The sequence below is a fragment of the Hippocampus zosterae genome, chromosome 14, assembly GCF_025434085.1.
Source record: "Hippocampus zosterae strain Florida chromosome 14, ASM2543408v3, whole genome shotgun sequence".
Taxonomy (NCBI): Eukaryota; Metazoa; Chordata; class Actinopteri; order Syngnathiformes; family Syngnathidae; genus Hippocampus; species Hippocampus zosterae.
The window spans coordinates 4,210,820-4,229,755 of NC_067464.1; the positions used below are offsets into that span (position 1 = coordinate 4,210,820).

An 18,936-nucleotide genomic window follows, 5' to 3' on the forward strand; every position below is an offset into this window, starting at 1 on the left:
CTTACTATACATGGTGGGTTTTTTCAGGTTAAAAACGCCTTCCTATACATGGTCGTTTTTTTCGGCTAAACACATCTTACTACACATGGTCGCTTTTTTTCGGCTAAAAACGCCTTCCTATACATGGTGGTTTTTTCGGGTTAAAAACGCCTTCCTATAAACGGTTGTTTTTTTCGGGTTAAAAACGCCTTACTATACATGGTCGGGGTTTTTTTCCGGCCAAAAACGCCTGACAATACATGGTCGTGTTTTGGGGCTAAAACGCCTTACTATACATGGTCGTTTTTTTCGGCTAAAAACGCCTTACTACAAATGGGTGTTTTTTTCGGGCGAAAAACGCCTTACTATACTATGTCGTTTTTTTCGGGCTGAAAACGCCTTCCTATACATGGTTGTTTTTTTTCGGCTAAAAACGCCTTACTATACATAGTGTTTTTTTTCAGGTTAAAAACGCCTTACTGTACATGGTCGTTTTTTTCGGCTAAAAACGCCTTACTACAAATGGGTGTTTTTTTCGGGCGAAAAACGCCTTACTATACTATGTCGTTTTTTTCGGGCTGAAAACGCCTTCCTATACATGGTTGTTTTTTTTCGGCTAAAAACGCCTTACTATACATAGTGTTTTTTTTCGTCACAAAAGGCCTTACTATACATGGTGGGTTTTTTCAGGTTAAAAACGCCTTCCTATACATGGTCGTTTTTTTCGGCTAAACACATCTTACTACACATGGTCGCTTTTTTTCGGCTAAAAACGCCTTCCTATACATGGTTGGTTTTTTTTCGGCTAAAAACGCCTTACTATACATGGTCGTTTTTTTTCGTCCCAAAACGCCTTCCTATACATGGTTGTTTTTTTTTCGGCTAAAAACGCCTTACTATACATGGTTGTTTTTTTCGGGTTAAAAACGCCTTACTATACATGGTCGTTTTTTTCGGGCTGAAAACGCCTTCCTATACATGGTTGTTTTTTTCGGGCTAAACACATCTTACTATACATGGTCGTTTTTTTCGGGCAAAAAATGCCTTACAGTATACATGGTCGTTTTTTTTCGGGCAAAAAACGCCTTACTTTACGTGGTCTTTTTTTCGGGCTAAAAACGCCTTTTGATACTATGTCATTTTTTTCGGGCTAAAAACGCCTTACTATACATGGTCGTTTTTTTCGTCTAAAAAACCCTTACTTTACGTGGTCTTTTTTTCGGGTTAAAAACGCCTTACTATACATGGTCGGTTTTTTCGGGCTGAAAACGCCTTCGCTTTTTCTAACTTGCACAACTCTGTGTGGTTTAAGTCAGCATGACAAGCAGCCCACTCACACTGTGACCTTGTTGTGAACGTATTGTTTTTATTGTGAACATACAAAAATAAAACAATATGATGAAATGACAATAAAACCTCTTCTACATGATGATAATGTTGGATTAGCCCAGAGCGCTGACTTTTTTGGCACCACAGAGTCACTGAGCTAACCTGTCCCTACTCCGTGCCTGCCGGGTACAACTGGCACAGCAGAAGGCGGCGTAATACGGGTTGGTGCACATGCGGGCGTAGACCACCAGTTCGCAGTTGGCTAGCTTGGGCTGGTCCAAGCACGGCGTCCCCAATGACGATGATGATGTTACCAATACGCCTAAAAAAAATATCCAAGAATTGAAATGGGCATACCGAATGAAGGGACCAGTTGTGGGTAGGACCTACTTACCTGTATGGCCATCTTTAGTGATGCGCACGTCAGCCGAGGCGCTGACAGAGTAAACGCCGGCATAGGCGTTGCACGTGTAGGTGCCCTCGTCAAATACCTGCACATTGTTCAGGATCAGGCTCCCGTCGGGTGACACCTGAACCTTACGCCCATCTGGACGCACCGGGACGCCGTTCCTACAACCCGAGGAAAAGCCATCATGATAAAGATGATGATGATGTAATGCATTTGGATATACGGTGGTACCTTGAATTACAAATTTTTCAAGTTATGGGGAGTCACTCAACTGACTACGATCAAAACTCTGGGTCGCTGTCTTATGGTGTTTCACTCGGTTCGATTCTAGGGCCCCTGCCTTTTTGGATGCATATGCTCCCTCTGTATTCCATGTTAAGAAAGTATAGTATATTTCCTTTCACTCCTTTGCAGACAAGAGTCAGATCTTCACACAAGGACCAAATTGTTGTGCTATCAAAAGAAAAATAATATTAAAAAACGTATGAAAAGAAGACATTACTTTTGAATTGTGGTTCAACACAATAACCCCCAAAATATGCGGTGATTATGTTTAGCTACCGAATGGATTCCTGATTGTGTGCATGCATGGCTTGCTTTATTATCCGCTGTGCTTTGCCGCCACCTTGTGGCATCGAGACAAATTCAAATCCCTTTGAGTAGAGCGTCAACTATTGAAGATAATTCATTGTTCAGGGAAAGGGTCACTCACTATCTCCCGTCAAGAGGGATTCACTGTATTGTGGTTTGTGGTCTCATTTTCTGTGGGGGGTTTTTGGTGACTTTTTTTTTCTAACCACAGTCCAGAGAAACTGATGAGAAGAAGCGGATCATGTTTGTTGAATTAAAGCTTAAAATTGTGAGAAAAACACGACTTTCACTTGATTAAGCAAGAACGTTAAAATCATTTTGAAGCTGCACTCCTGTCCGTGAAAAAAATAAAGAAGCTAGTGAAAACATGACAAAAAAAGACAAAAATCAAATTTGGGCAAAATTTAAGTGAAAACATACTTCAGCCATTAAACAAAATGAGTTAATTTCTTTAAAATATATATTACAATGCTAGTGTCTTATATTTTTGTTTTTATGAAGTAAAAGACGTTATAATGCCATTTTTTCTTGGGGGGGGGGGGGGATTTTTGAGTTAAGAGCTGGGTCACAGAACAAATTCAATTTGTCAGTCAAGGTACAACTGTAATGAAAGTGTGAGCACAGAGTACCTGGACCAGCCAATGCTGACATTGTCTCCCGACGCCATGCAAGGCAGGAGGGCTGTGCTGCCTTCAGGGACCTGGATGTTGTCAGGAGCTTTGATGATCCGCACGGCAGCTGAAGGTGCAACAGTAGAGGGTGAAAAAAAGAAAGAGACATAAATTCCAAACACCATCACAAGATTTTGTTGTGAAAAGAGGGAAAGTATGATGCGTGACTTGGTTCACCTTGGACTCTGAGCTGTACTTGTCTTTGCTCCAGCTGGTGCTGCGTGGAGGCGGAGCAAGTGTACATGCCGGTGTCCTCTGTCCGGAGCGATTCGATGAGCAGTGCGCCATCTGACTGCTGGACGAACCTTTAGGACACACGTTTCGTCTTTCGATATAATTTGACAGGCAGTCGTGTTAATTTTTAAGGCGACTCGTTTCGATATGTCAATGTTCGGACTTTTTCCAAGGCTTTGAATGTAGGCCATCTGTAGTCCGTTTGAACAACTTTCTGAAACAGTTTTAGGGTGAATGTCTCCATCTAACCCATTCCGGGACAGCGGTTACTACAGTGGACGGCTTATCGTGTTATCAGGTTATCAGGTGTAAAATATTAACATATTCTGCAAAGAAAAAGCTTTCAAACGCATTGAAAAATTTTTTAATCTCAAAATTGAGGGCGGCCCGGTAGTCCAGTGGTTAGCACGTGGGCTTCACAGTGCAGAGGTACCGGGTTCGATTCCAGCTCCGGCCTCCCCGTGTGGAGTTTGCATGTTCTCCCCGGGGCTGCGTGGGTTTTCTCCGGGTGCTCCGGTTTCCTCCCACATTCCAAAAACATGCGTGGCAGGCTGATTGAACACTCCAAATTGTCCCTAGGTGTGAGTGTGAGTGTGAATGGTTGTTCGTTTCTGTGTGCCCTGCGATTGGCTGGCAACCGATTCGGGGTGTCCCCCGCCGACTGCCCGAAGACAGCTGGGATGGGCTCCAGCACCCCCCGCGACCCTAGTGAGGATCAAGCGGCTCGGAAGATGAATGAATGAATCTCAAAATTGAATCGATATGCAGTAAATATGGACCAACCTGGAGTCGCTGATCGTGCGTCCGTCCTGCGTCCACTGTATACTGACGAACGGCAGTGCGGCCGCGGGTACGACGGTGCACGACAGTCGGACCGTGTTTCCCGCCAGCGTTTCCAGCAAAGATGGCGCCGAGCGCTCCAGGGTGAACCTGACAAGAAGTAGAACACACAAGTCGGTACGGCACTTCCTCCTCCTGCGATGCTTCAAAATTAAAATATAAGGGGTTTTGCGCTCACCCTGGTGAGAGTTTGTCCGTCGGCGAGGTGGTGGGCTGCGGCTGGGACGGCCCCTCTGTACATAGGTTATAACATGAGGGACGCATTGACGGGATGGCAGAGCGCAGACCTTTGCCGAGGCTTTACCTGAGACGGTCAGGTAAACGTAGCGGTGGTCCCTCTCCTGCTCCCTGGTGGCCACGCACAAGAACCAGCCGGCGTCTGACTTACTGACGGGTCCGAGGAGTAAGGAACCGTTGGGCTGCTGCTGTTGTCTAAAGAAAGGACACAGGTAGAACCTAAGAGGTCTATGTGGTTTTGAGGAAACCTACACCCCTAAAACTGCTGGGTCAGAAGTCACCCAACATTGGGTAAAATAGCTAACCCAGCACTAGGAAAAATCCAGACACCCAGCGGATGGGTCCTCAAAACAACCCGGCGTTTACTGATTAGAATTCAGACCTGCGTGACGTCAGCGCGGCTCCATCCTTCCTCCACTCGACCACCACGGCTGCACTGGATGACCACGACGATGTCGACGGAGGCGGGCTAACTCTGCAGGGCAGGACCACGGTCTGGCCCACGAGGGCCTCCACGGCGGACGGGTCCGACTGGTCGATCCTGACCTGGGCTTGCATAGTCAAACTAGAGCGAGCGAGGAGAAGTCACTTTACGCTTGCGCTTTGACGTGGGTCAAAGTGGGCATAAAGAGTGCCACACAAGCAGGTGACGAAGACGCATGCAGACACGGGACAACAACACAATGCCATACAACAAAGATACAGTGAAACCTTGACTTCAGATTTCAATTTGCTCGGTGACTGCACTTGTAACTGAAATAGCTCGTATCAAAAGTCAATGTATCCAATTGAAATGAATGCAAATGCCATTCATCTGTTCCAGCCATCCCAAAAACACCGGCTAATTTCCAGCTAAGTCAAGGTACCATAGCACTGTTTCCCTTGAGATTTTTAGTAACCACACTTGGACGGGGGACGGGTGAGCATCACAGCACATTTTTTATTAGTTGATGGTGACAACATAGTATGAGATGACACACAGACACAAACAAGTGCAGGTGGGCGCTAGTGAGCTCATGTCGGGTGGATTATGGGAACACAAGCGGGGGCAGGACGGGGCGGTGTCTACACATTTATTCAATCTGTTTTCATTTGTGTGGGGGGGGGTGGTTGAAAGCGTTCGTTACAGGGTGAAGGTGGTGACTGAAGGAGGTCGTTGGTTGTGGTAAGGGGGAAATCGGGTTACTTTAGGGGCGGATCCCCCCCCCTCTAAAGTTTCTTACCTGGCCCCAGGGATGTAGTGCTTTTTCACGATGATGAAGTAAGGCTTGCGGGCCTTCATGTAGACGCGGCCCTTGTGGGCACTGTGGGCCACGTGGGAGGCTATCTTGAAGCGGTAGCCGTTGGAGCGGCCATTTCCGTTTTCACCGTTTCCGTTGTCGTCCTCACCATTCCCATCTCCGTTGGAGTGGCCGTTTCCATTTCCGTTGCCATTACCGTTTCCGTTGCCGTTGGAGCGGCCGTTGCCGTTTCCGTTGGAACGCTGACCATAGCCGTTTGAGCGTCCGTTTCCGTTTCCATTGTCGTGCTCACCATTTCCATTTCCGTTGGAGTCGCCGTTTGCGTTACCATTGCCATTTCCGTTGTCGTGCTCACCATTTCCATTGCCGTTGGAGACGTCATGTCCATTTCCATTGTCCTGCTCACCATTTCCATTGCCGTTGGAGTGGCCGTTTCCATTTCCGTTGCCATTACCGTTTCCGTTGCCGTTGGAGTGGCCGTTTCCATTTCCATTGTCGTGTTCACCATTTCCATTTCCGTTGGAGTGGCCGTTTCCATTTCCGTTGTCGTGCTCACCATTTCCATTGCCGTTGGAGACGTCATGTCCATTTCCATTGTCATGCTCACCATTTCCATTGCCGTTGGAGAAGTCATGTCCATTTCCATTGTCGTGCTTACCATTTCCATTGCCGTTGGAGTGGCCGTTTCCATTTCCGTTGTCGTGCTCACCATTTCCATTGCCGTTGTAGTGGCCGTTCCCATTACCGTTTCCATTTCCGTTGGAATGACCATTGCCATTACCATTTCCATTGTCATGCTCACCATTTCCATTGCCGTTGTCGTGACCATTACCATTTGTGTGGCCGTTACCATTTCCATTTAAGTAACCATTACCGTTGGTGAGGCCATTACCATTACCGTTTCCATTTCCATTTCCGTTTCCGTGAGAGTAACCATTACCATTTCCGTTGGTGCGGCCATTACCATTTCCGTTTCCGTTGGTACGGCCATTACCGTTTCCATTAGAATAACCATTACCGTTGCCATTGCCGTTTCCATCGTTGTGGCCGTTACCGTTTCCATTTGAATCACCATTACCGTTACCATTGCCGTTTCCATTGGCGCGGCCGTTACCGTTTCCATTTCCATTTGCGTAACCGTTACCATTACCGTTTCCCTTTGTGCGTCCTTTGCCATAACCGTTTCCATTGGTGCGGCCGTTACCGTTTCCATTTGAGTAGCCATTACCGTTTCCATTTGTGCGGCCGTTACCGTTACCGTTTCCGTTTCCATTTGTGAGGCCATTACCATTTCCATTTGAGTGGCCATTACCGTTTCCATTGGTGCGACCGTTGCCATTACCGTTTCCGTTAGTGCGTCCGTTACCGTTTCCATTTTCATTTGAGTGTCCATTGCCGTTTCCATTTGTGCGTCCATTGCCATTACCGTTTCCATTGGTGCGGCCGTTACCGTTTCCATTTCCATTTGTGAGGCCATTACCATTTCCATTTCCATTTGAGTGGCCATTACCGTTTCCATTTGTGCGGCCGTTACCGTTACCGTTTCCATTTCCATTTGTGAGGCCATTACCATTTCCATTTGAGTAGCCATTACCGTTTCCATTTGTGCGGCCGTTACCGTTTCCGTTTCCATTTGTGAGGCCATTACCATTTCCATTTGAGTGGCCATTACCGTTTCCATTTGTGCGGCCATTGCCATTACCGTTTCCGTTGGTACGGCCGTTACCATTTCCATTTCCATTTGCGTAACCGTTGCCATGACCGTTTCCATTGGTGCGGCCATTACCGTTTCCATTTCCATTTGTGAGGCCATTACCGTTTCCGTTGGTGCGGCCGTTTCCATTTCCATTCCTCCGGCCGTTACCGTTTCCATTTCCATTCGAGTGGCCATTACCGTTTCCATTGGTGCGACCGTTACCGTTGCCATTTCCATTTGAGTGCCCATTACCGTTTCCGTTAGTGCGACCGTTACCGTTTCCATTTCCATTTCTGCGGCCGTTACCGTTTCCATTTCCATTTGAACGGCCATTACCGTTACCATTTCCGTTGGCATGGCCATTACCGTTTCCATTTCCGTTGTCGTGTTCACCATTTCCATTTCCATTTCCATTGCCATTCTCGTTTCCATTTCCGTTGGTGTGGCCGTTCCCGTTTCCATTTCCGTTGTCGTGCTCACCATTTCCATTTCCATTGCCATTCTCATTTCCATTTCCATTGGTGTGGCCGTTATGGTCACCGTTTCCATTTCCGTTGTCGTGCTCGCCATTTCCATTGCCATTCTCATTTCCATTTCCATTCGTGTGGCCGTTACCGTCACCGTTTCCATTTCCGTTGTCGTGCTCACCATTTCCATTTCCATTTCCATTGGTGTGGCCGTTTCCATTTCCGTTTCCATTTCCATTTCCGTTGTTGCCATTTCCATTTGCTGCGCCATTGGGCTCGTGGCAAACCCTGTGGCACTCCTCTTCCGTTGCAAAATGGTTGCTGTTGCCATGGCAGCCTCCATACCAGAACTCGGTACACTTGTTGGTTAGAACATTGAAGAAGTAGCGAGCGGTCCAGCTGGCGCAGGATCCGGCAGCCTTAGGCAGAGAGCAGATGGAGCGCTCGTCTGGACAAAACAAAAACAAGTTTTTCCCTCAAATCACTTTAACCTTTGCGGTCGGGTTTTGGTTGTTGACACTCACAAGGAGCAGGTGGGTCGCGGCAGCCCTCTCCATTGGGCCCAGCTGCGGGGGTGGTGCGGTCGTAGCAGCACCCGTAGGTGGTGGTGCGGCACTGGACGGCGTTCTCAGAGGGTATGTAGGAAATGATCTGAGTGCACACATATGTAACACAGCAATTCTCAAAATCAATCATTAATCCATTTCTATCCTGCAGCCGACAATACATCACATTATTGATATCTGAACCACTCGTATTCATACAGAAGCTTATATCAATATTTGACACAGTTGCACTGATGTTGATTCAGTCACGTCGATACTGTAGCCTAAATCCCAACACAATATCAATATCTGATCAAATCGTGTCTCTGCTTCACATCCTATAAGATACTTCATGGTACATCATAATAGTAGCTTTGGAAATACTGTAGCCTACGATACATAATGTGAGACATTTTTGTACCGGTTCTATCAATACTATAGCTAGTGACACATTACAATACTGATATCCGATACAGTTGTATCAATACAGTAGTCTATGACGCAACATTGTTTCGATATTCAACCCAGGCTATTTAGGGGATGAGTTGTTTCTATATTAAAGTCAAAAGTCACGTTTCAAATGATGACAACTCGTATGCCCTCAAAAATTAATAGTAAATACAATAAAGTTGTCTCTGATAATGGTGCTGTTTTTGGAGCTTTGCCTAGCAACAACTGCCTGTGCAACAATTTGTAAAAATGAGCAATTTTGGATTGTGGGTAGTAGACATGATTCTCTCACCGCTCTTCCGTAGTCAGGACAGGCCTGCATGTTGCATTTCTGCTGGTCTGTGGGTGCCTGACTGTACTGAGCGCAGTAGGCGTCCTCGACCACACGGGGTCCTGACTCGTCATTGTACAGACAGTCCACGCCGCGGTACTGGAAGCCACCTCCGCATGGGGCGTCGCAGTCGTTCCACTCGCCGGTTCTCCAGCTGAGGCACAGGGGCACCAGAAGGCAGTTTGTCGGGAAAAAGAAAAGACATCAAAAGGTTCAAACTGCCTTTGGTGGCTGAATTTTTGCAAATATATCTACAGGAAATTACTCACCAAAATGACCACTTCAAAGCAAAATGGTCGAAAATCGACCAAATTTCACGTTGTCTCTGGGGACTGAATTTTTGAAATAATTCTGGAGTGTGTTTACAGGGAAAACGTGCACGTCACATCAACATGGCTGCTTTCCTGTACCTTTTGAGGCATGGCTCCTTTTTACTTTTATTTTTTTGTGTGTGTTTGGGGGGGGGGTAGATTGTGTGTGTGTGTGTGTTCAGGACACACACACAAACATCATGTTGACAAGCAAAACTGTCTCCGGGGGCTGAATTCTAAAATAAAACATTGCTGAGGTTTCACTCACGAGTGGGTGATAGGGCAAGCCTGAACGTTGCAGGTTCTGTTGTTCTCGGGCCGGGCGTAGTACACGCACAGGTAGTCGGGCACGACCTCGTTGTCGATGGAGCAGTAGACGGCTCTGGACTGGTGGCCTGGTGGCAGCGAAAGTTGCGGATATTTTCAAACACCATCACAAAACAAACGCCGAGGCAAGTGTCTGTTTCCCCGAGTCTGGATTTCCTACCTGATCCGCACTCTTTGGTGCATGCAGACCAAGATCCGAAACTCCAGGAGTATCCCTCTGTGGGGTGTCCCACGGGAAGGTAGTACTCGTACTCCACACCCTGGTTGGGCTCCTGGCTGATCAACTGCCACGAGCATATTCAGGAAGTTAACCCTCTAGGCTCTTTGATGACACTGGACGATTTTAGACCCCGAAATGGAAGTGAACTCACCTCCACGACAAGGGGCTCGGTGGTGGGTCCGCGTCCGATGATGGTCTCGGGAATGTTGTCGCCCTCTACGCCTCTTTGGTAGAACAGCTTGGTGCCGGCAATGTGGGTGGCACGGGTGGACTCCAGGAGCCAGTTGCCATTCAGGTAGTAATCTCCTTGCAGGTTCCTGACGGCTAATCACACACACTCATGGGAATTTTTGCAGCAAAAGAAAATTATGGTTTGGGGGGCGGCATTGGTAGTTTTACCAAGGTAATTGCGGGAGGGGCGTTTCTCTCTGATGCTGATGGAGGTGGCTCCAGCAGGGATGGTGAACATTTGATTGTAACCTGCAGAAGTGAAAAGCGGGGTTCACACTTGGAAGATGTTATTGCGTGGGGAGGACAAAAAAATGTGTCGTGAGTACCGTACCGTGGGCTAGACGCTGCGTGTTGAAGGTGTTCTTGACCAGCGTGCAGGACTGTCCGTGGCCTCCACACTGCAGGCAAGGGTCCTCCTGCACACGGGAGTCCAGCACGTTGTCGCAGCCCATGCGCTGGAAGACAAGTTCAAGGTTAAAAACTTTTGCCACATTAAATTATTGTCAATACGAAAATGGGGTTTATTTGGCCTTTCTTTTTTTGGTAACGTTACAATGGAATATCAAGTTTAGCTCTCCACCAATGGGTTGGTCCATCAATGAAGTGTCCTACTGCTGTCCTACCCTACAGACTCCGTCCACGCAAATGTCGGGGCGTCCAGGATGGCAAGGTGTCCCATCTTTCACTGCGGCACTGTGACGGTAGACGAAGTTGTCTCCCTTTGGCACGCAGTTCAGCTCACAGGGGTTCTCGGCTGTCACGGGCAAATATCATCACGTATTAGTAGTGTGTGAATCGTCGAGGGCCAAAAAAATACAAAAATGTGTTTGATTAGTATTCCGCCACTTTGTTGTTGTTCTTCTCAAAGCAATTCAAACCCTTTCAATGGCAAAATTCATGTGACAATTTCTTTTTTTTTTTAAATATATTTTACAATATTTTTCAAGACAACAATCCCCATTGAAAGAAATGGAAACACGTTACAAAACTCCTCTCGGCCAAGTTGTCAATGATTATTCCCACTTCAAAACGTTCAGCTCATTGGTGACACATTGCAACTTATTAATTTTTTTCAACATTCAGACAATTACCATACTTTTCAGCATTTTCCCCGACCTACTTCTTCCTCACTTCTTAACCGATTCAAACAATCCCCACTTTCAGACTGTTCAGCTCCATCAGGACAGCTATGGTACGACTTTCACATCCAATAAACTCCCAATTTTTTTTTGATATTCCTAATTTTCCATGACAAAATGCATAAGTGCAGATTGTCTTCTTATTTTCCTCCTCCTTGCGCATTTCTCATCAGATTTAAAACATTCCAACCTCAGATTGTTCAGCTCAACTTGCTTCCCATTACTATTTTGCTACAATGCAAGTTAGCTAGTTAGTTATCGTCAGAAAAAAAAACGACGTAAAATGATCGATAAAATCCTTCACATTTTAGCAGTTCTCATATTATGTTCTAGTTCTCACATTTCACTCGGTTTCCTACATTTCACGTAATAATAATAATAATACATTTTATTTATAAACACCTTTCAAGACACCCAAGGGCACTTTACAATAACAAAAAAAACACAAAACAATACGGGTTGAGCAACGGCAGCCAAAATGCGCCAGCGTTCGCTCAACCCGTAATGTTTACATTCAGCATTTGCGTGTAATTCCTCAAGAAATGATCCAGCTATTTTTTGTTAGATACAAATTGAGTTTAAAGTTACCTCCGTAATAAGGCACCCAGACGTAGCGTGATCCCTTGAAGTCAGTCCCGTCAAACTGGGAGCATTGCTCCTCACGGTAATCCTTGGTTCCCGCGGGACACTCCTGAGTGTGCAAATGGATATCGTTATGTAGCCATCATATAATACACACAATAAATTGATCAAGTGAGCCGCGGTTTTATTGGTAAATCTTCATTTATTTACCTCGGTGTTACAGGCCAGATAAGACTTGTCAGGTCCAACACAGTTGTGGCCTCCGTCATTCCTGTTTGGAAGCGGGTAAATCGATGATTAGCCCAGCTGCATGCTAATTAGCCCGCTAGTTGCTACTAGCTGCTCCACACGTATGTGTCAGTGAGGACTAGTTACGACTCAGTTATTTTGTTCAAGTTACGAAACGCCTCAACTGGAAAATATTGCCTCTTGTTATGAAAGAAATTTCAAGATACGAGACGTAAAAACACAGTATGGGCTTCTGTATTTCAAAAAGAAATGTCCCTCAAAATCAGAAGAGTCGACCCACAGACAAACATTATGTGATGCCTCGGACATAGGAATTCATAAGCCACAAATGAAGGTAATTTAAAAGCACAAACCAAAATGATGACGTGCGACTTTCCCACATACCCCCTTAGAGGTTTTTTTATCCAGGCCAAAATTGAAGAGATACAAATTAAATGTAAACACACGTTTCGGCTTCTCCCAGACGACGCCCTAGAAAAGATGCTTGTTGTTTGACTTGGACAGATTTCCTGCCAACTGTCAATCGTACATGTGCAGTGCGTGTTCGGGTATGTGCATGTGTGTGTGCGTCTGCATGCACCAAACTATTAATAACAAGAAAACTTCCTGTGCCCGTTCTTGAGACTTTTTTTTTCGAGGGTTTGGTCGTTATACACTCAACATGCCAAACAAATTTCACAATGCAAAGTGGCTTTACAGGGTGAATTAAAATCTTTGAATCTGTTGTGTTTTATAGAACATTTTAACAGATCACAGAAAATATTTCAGTCGGGGCTAAAAAGATTTAAAAAAACATAAATGGTTATCATTTCACATCGTTGTTCAAAGGGAAGGAAGAAGTAAAGAACGCATCTAGTCCTAACACTTGTTCTTTGTAGAGTTTGACTTGTTTCATATGAATACAATAATGGGTCATTCAATGTAGCATATCCCAACAAGAAAAGAAAAGGAAGAAAGTCAACGTACAAACCTACTCAAATATACAACTGCACTTACATTTATCACATTGCATTACATAAGCGGACACTTTTATGTATCGCTGTACTCTCATACTCAGAATCTATATATTTTTTTTCTAAAAACAGAGTGTGCTCTCGAGACCAAAGGGCCACTTCAAATCAAAGTATCAAACTTCCCATACCTGTGAGTGATGCAGCGTCTGCTTTTGACCATTACGCCACCGCCGCAGGTCCGACTACATGGTCCGTATGCACCCCACCCCTCCCAGTAGTCCTCAGCGGACACCTAGGTGCACAGACACGCACATACACTTTTAAGACACTATTCTCACACTTTATGTGTGAGATATCATGTAAGTGTTACCAAAAGGGCTGGAGCCAGGACCAGCTGGAGGAGTAACAGACACAGCATCATCGTGGTAAATTTGTATTCCCTGTAGGACGTAAAAGTATGGACAGTATATTAATGTCAATCCAACAGCTACAGTTTGAACATGAACGCGCTATATAAATAAAGATGTATTCTATTGTCTTGTAAATATAAGAAAAAAAATCTTAAACAATTCACTTCAAATGTATTTCACATTAAAAAAAATACATCAAAAGAATAAAAGTTTGAAAACAAACAATTCCGAAAGACAACATGCAAAAGAATTGTACTTTAAAGTTAAATACAACTGAACTGTCCTAAACAAATGTAATGTGCTGGGGGGAAAAAATTCAAGCCATTGTAATGTTACACAGAATTTAGTAATTTCATTTACTACTAAAATGTCCTTTTTTTCAAACCCTAAATGTATTTAATTTTTTTAACATCCTTTTTCAAAGGTTCTTTTGTTTTCCCTTGAATTTATATTATTTGTATGTTTTTCAACCATTAATTTCTTTTTTTTCCTTTTTGTATTCTTTTACTTGAAATGTCTCATTAACGACTTTTTGGGACTTAAATATCAGACTTCCTTTTCCATCTGTAGTTTATTTTGTAATTATTATTTAAAAACACTTTAGTTTTACTTAACATTTTGTGAAACGTACGTTTTACTTTTGGAACAAATTACTTCCTTAATCGCGCTTCCCGATGACGCTTTGGAATTTGATTTTTCGTCTTTTACTTTGTACATTGTTGACATGTTGTACTTCCGTTCGTGTTCGTCGCGACGTCAAACGAGTCGTAAAGCGACTCATTTCCGCCTCCTCCTTCTCGCGTTTTTTTGCAGCTTTCCCCTCCTCAAAAAATGCCTTCCACTCAAGAAACGTCGAGACTAGGTCGGTACTCACCGGATTCGATGCAGTCGAACTCGGTCTGATTCCAAAGGTTTGTCACAGCTGGACTCAGTCCGACAGATGAGTCCAAAAAGAGCAGCGGTGCCCTCATATATGCGGGGGGGAGGGGGGTGGGATGAAGAGGTGATGAGGAGGGAGGAAGGAAGGGAAGCAGGAAGGGGGATTAGGGTGGGAGGAGGAGGAGGGGGTTTGGTTTCGCCGCGCGGCGGGGGGGGGGGGGGCATAGGGAGCCCATATAATTCTCTCCACCACTTTTTGGACAGAGGGTGGCAACGTAAAACAATGCGTGTGTTTTACAACAACAACAAAAAACAACAGTCAAAATAGCGTTCTATTTTTGTACTTCAGTACAGATATCCAAGTACTTGTATCTACCTTTAGGATTTTACTTGAGCACAGGAATTGAATAAATCAGTACTTTTAATTTCACTTGAATATTTATTTCGACCCGAGTATCTGTACTACTGAAGTACAACACGCTGTTAGTACTTTCCTTAAAGGTTTCTGATAATATTCACTGGTACAGGTCACAAATGGTGGAAAAAGGTTTTGTCGTGATTTATCTTGGGCTCCCCCCCCCCACCCGGCCCCCATCTAAACATTTCAAGAAGCTGACCAGGGGTGTGTACACTTTTTTTTATATCTAACTGCCCCTCGAAGAGAAATCAGAATTTGACTGTTAAAGCACAGCTGGCTGAAAAATCAACTTAAGTAGTTGTACTTAGTTACTTGCAACCACCATTTTTGGGCGCTCATTATGGCAAACGCGTAATAAGCAGGGTGACAACGCCAGCACCTGACTTTGACCGCGCCAGAATGATGAGCACATCTTCATCATATACAGTACAAGTACTGCACGGACTGTACTATCATTTATTCACGCCCACGTTGTCATTTGATTACAAGTTGACCAAAAGCCTCACTTTATATTTAACGGCCTCGCTTTTTATATTTCAAATAGCGGGCTCTTTATGTTTTAAAGGAGCACAAACTACTAATTGGGTCGAGGTTCTGAAGGCCCAGGGAGAATTTATTTTCAGACGTGAGGTGAACAAAAGAAGGTTTTTGGAATTGATATGCATTCATTTTCAGAAGTGCCTGTTACGTAAAATGTGTGTGTGGGGGGGGGGGGGGGGTACTCAACAATATACAATAAAATAACTCAAGTCTGAAGTATCCAACTATTTAAAGAAAAATCCTATGTATTTGTGAGAATATATATATATATATATATATTATATATAATTTTATTATTAATGAACCTTTTTTGTGGGATAAATTAATAGAAAATGAAAATATATTTTAATTAAATAATTTTAGGAAAAAAAACGATCAAGACTTGATAGGATTCTTTCAAACTTGCCCACCTCTTATTTCCCATTAAAGAGTCTTGTAATATTTGCTGAATTATTTTGCCTTTTTTTTTTAAACTTTGAAATTGATACGTTTAAATCAACGGATTCATCCACTCATTCTCAACACTGTCTCTCCCGAAGAGGGTCACGACACACTCTTAAGGTGGCGCAAGACCACCTAAACGCATCCCATCTGATGTAGTTTGGTCTGTACGGAATCACGTACGTACGTGTGAGAACCGCGTGACAATCTGTTAGTTTGCGAAGCATGAATTAAATATGAGCGTTAGATCCTCAAAACGCAACTGACCTTTATTTCGGTCTGTACGACTTTATGTAGTAACGTGTGACGCCATCGAAAAAAAAAACTGTTGTGCACTGTTCACTGTGAATTTAATATTTTGAATGTTTAATTTTCTTTTTTTTTATATTTAGGACCCCTGGCATTGATTTATGGTATTTATAAATTAAATTTTAATAGACAGGTATGTGGTTGCCTAATGTGATATTCATTCATTCATTCATCTTCCGAGCCGCTTGATCCTCACTAGGGTCGCGGGGGGGTGCTGGAGCCTATCCCAGCTGTCTTCGGGCAGTAGGCGGGGGACACCCTGAATCGGTTGCCAGCCAATCGCAGGGCACACAGAGACGAACAACCATCCACGCTCACACTCACACCTAGGGACAATTAGAGAGTGTTCAATCAGCCTGCCACGCATGTTTTTGGAATGTGGGGGGAAACCGGAGCACCCGGAGAAAACCCACGCAGGCCCGGGGAGAACATGCAAACTCCACACAGGGAGGCCGGAGCTGGAATCGAACCCGGTACCTCTGCACTGTGAAGCCGACGTGCTAACCACTGGGCTACCGGGCCGCCTAATGTGATATGTCATTTGTATTTCTCTCATATGTGATGCTTCTGTTATGTACAATCTGTTTATAAAGTTCTCCCACACCGCAAAATCAATAACTAAATGGTAAACGTGAGCTCAACCGTTACCCTGTTGCACTCCGCAGCCTATTAACGGTTACTGTTCTTAAACCTGCGTCATCATTCCGTCCTACCGGTCTGACAGTAGAAGACAGAACGCCACCCAAAGATATCGCCTTCAGTTTTGGGAGAAGCAATAATCATGTCTGTGTATCGTTTCTGGTACCTTTTTGTTGTGGATAAATTCTAGTTATTGATTTCTGAACCACCGTTGATGGACAATTTTCTCATGTCCCGATTTGTGACAACAAAGTGTGGTGCGTGTCTTAATGAAAAGCTTGGAATGTTGTTTACGGGCATGTCGGCGTTTCAAAAAGCCTTCCCCAAAGTGACAATTTAGTTCGGGATTCATGATTAAGAAACATTAAACCTTAAATCGGGCCTTTAATTAGCAGTTTTCCCATAAAAATCAAAGGAATGGCACATTGGAGGGGAATTTCGCTGTCTATTTTGGCCCAAACGCGTACAAAAATAACCGCTAAAAAGGATTCTTTGGGAATTTTAGAGCGGAAATGGCGAGTGTACTCCCTTTACTCTTCAAAAAAAAAAAAAAAAAACACCGAAAAAGAGATGCAATGTGCTCTTGTGTGGAAATAAGCATTGGCTGTGAAGTATAATTGTCACATTTTATCGTGGATGCTTTTCAATGAGACCTTTCTCTTGACGGGAACATTACCAGTGTGACCGGCCCAAACCACGTGTGTGCGTGCAGTTTATAGCGTGTGTGTGCGTGTGTTTACACCATGCACTTTACGGGAGAACGGTTGAAAACCGCACTCTCCCCCTCTAAACTTTTTTGCTGGAGGGTGGGGGTGGGGGGGTGACATGAGGCCAAGGTTTGTGAGTTTTAAGCCTCCCACACAGCAGCCGGTGGTGGAGCGTGATTATAGCGCACCATTTCAAACAGGCATTTTATACCCCCGCTGATTGTATAGCGCAATAATCAGCCGTCAGCGAATTTGGTTACGCTGCATTCGTGTTGGAAATGACTTGAAAGAGTTGACGTTGGCTCTTCGAAAAAATGATTTTTCTCCATTAACAGTCGAGATGCAAAACACGATACAGACATGCCATGATATTTAGCTGTGAAGTATCACGATACGGCGACATTTCGGTTGAACGTAAGACCAATAGAAGAGCAATACAGCCACATAGTATTTCTTTTTTTTTTTACAATTGGGTTAAGTATCATCATAGAGCGATATTTAGATACAAAATATGATCAAATGTTGATATTTTAGTGGCAGGTATCATAATACGGTGATATTTTATTGTGATAAGATAAGATATCCTTTATTCGTCCCACACTGGGGAAATTTACAGCCTCCAGCAGCAAGAATGTATGTAGATGCATCATCACAGTGATATTTTGGTCTAATGTATCACGATACAACCATTTGTCGCTATTAAGTATCACCATACAACCACAATTTGGTATCAAGTCTCACGATAAAGTGATATTTCAGTGTAAACTCTTACATTACTGCGCTACTTTTTGTGTAAAGTAAAACAGCAATATTTTGTTTTCAAGGTATTTCACACCGAAATGTCAATATATCACAATACATACCGCAATATTTTTAGTGTACCATCAGAAAAGGTAAAGTATATGCCAGAAGCGTTTGGCTGCCATACCAGAAAAAAAAAATAATTGTGTCACGTTTTAACATTTTTAATGATAGGCTAACCCATGAAAATGTTATCACGTTAAAACGGGATGAATTTCACATTGTAACGTAATAAATTTCACCTTAGTCTAAGGTGGCCAATTATTTTTTGCATAGGGCCACATGAGAACCAAAAAATATTATGGAGGGCCGGATCAAAAGGGTGAACTAAATTTGACATAATATGAATTGGATTTCTTTATTTAAAAAGCAGTATTTGGCATATTTTTGGCACGTTTTTCAGACTTTAAGAGTACATTACTCCATCGTATCGAACGGGATTTGCGCTACTGCGGGCTTCCGTCTCCCCCTTCCTCCCTATGCTCTGCAACTTCAAGTAACTGTGCCACCTGGCGTTGAAATGCCTGTCATTACAAGTCCAAATGAAATGAATGCAGTCATTGACATCAAACCTTAATTGTGTACCAACCTTCGGCGGGCCGGATTAAAAAGACCAACGGGCCGGATTTGACCCGCGGGCCGTAGTTTGTCCACCAAGTGTTAGATTCTAAGCCTTAGAACGTCGAACGTCATCCCATTCAAGGGTGATGTCATCACATTAAGAACGGGCGAAATCTGACTTCCGCATTTGGCAAAACAG

The 18,936-nt window shown here is 44.1% G+C and overlaps 1 protein-coding gene across 18 annotated transcripts; it reads right to left on the reverse strand.

Moving 5' to 3' along the window:
* Nucleotides 1-1,325: 1,325 nt before the first annotated feature.
* On the reverse strand, nt 1,326-14,487 carry LOC127615047 (papilin-like). Of its 18 annotated transcripts, none has more exons than XM_052086570.1 (24): nt 14,317-14,487; nt 13,403-13,472; nt 13,221-13,324; nt 12,041-12,101; nt 11,837-11,939; nt 10,733-10,863; nt 10,441-10,564; nt 10,278-10,358; nt 10,030-10,202; nt 9,819-9,942; nt 9,600-9,726; nt 8,982-9,174; nt 8,219-8,345; nt 7,340-8,142; nt 6,126-6,178; nt 5,514-5,993; nt 4,673-4,855; nt 4,358-4,485; nt 4,232-4,286; nt 3,997-4,143; nt 3,157-3,284; nt 2,938-3,046; nt 1,703-1,878; nt 1,326-1,630 (listed from the first exon to the last, which is right to left on the reverse strand). In XM_052086570.1, exons 2-24 carry the CDS (start codon nt 13,451-13,453, stop codon nt 1,458-1,460), a joined length of 3,834 nt encoding a protein of 1,277 aa, XP_051942530.1. In that variant the 5' UTR covers nt 13,454-13,472; nt 14,317-14,487; the 3' UTR covers nt 1,326-1,457. The 18 variants fall into 18 exon arrangements, with proteins under 18 accessions (XP_051942530.1, XP_051942522.1, XP_051942526.1 ...); XM_052086562.1 differs by adding an exon at nt 6,975-7,003 and having other exon boundaries at nt 5,514-6,944; nt 7,172-8,142; XM_052086566.1 differs by adding an exon at nt 6,948-7,003 and having other exon boundaries at nt 5,514-6,701; nt 7,172-8,142.
* Between the last annotated feature and the right edge of the window lie 4,449 nt (nt 14,488-18,936).

Coding starts and splice junctions, on each gene's coding strand:
- LOC127615047 (XM_052086553.1), bottom strand. CDS start 13,453: ATGATGCTGTGTCTGTTACTCCTCCAGCTGGTCCTGGCTCCAGCCCTT. Junction 10,359..10,440: donor CACGCAGCGTCTAGCCCACG/GTACGGTACTCA, acceptor TCACTTCTGCAG/GTTACAATCAAATGTTCACC. Junction 4,486..4,672: donor GCCGCGCTGACGTCACGCAG/GTCTGAATTCTA, acceptor TCCTTTCTTTAG/ACAACAGCAGCAGCCCAACG.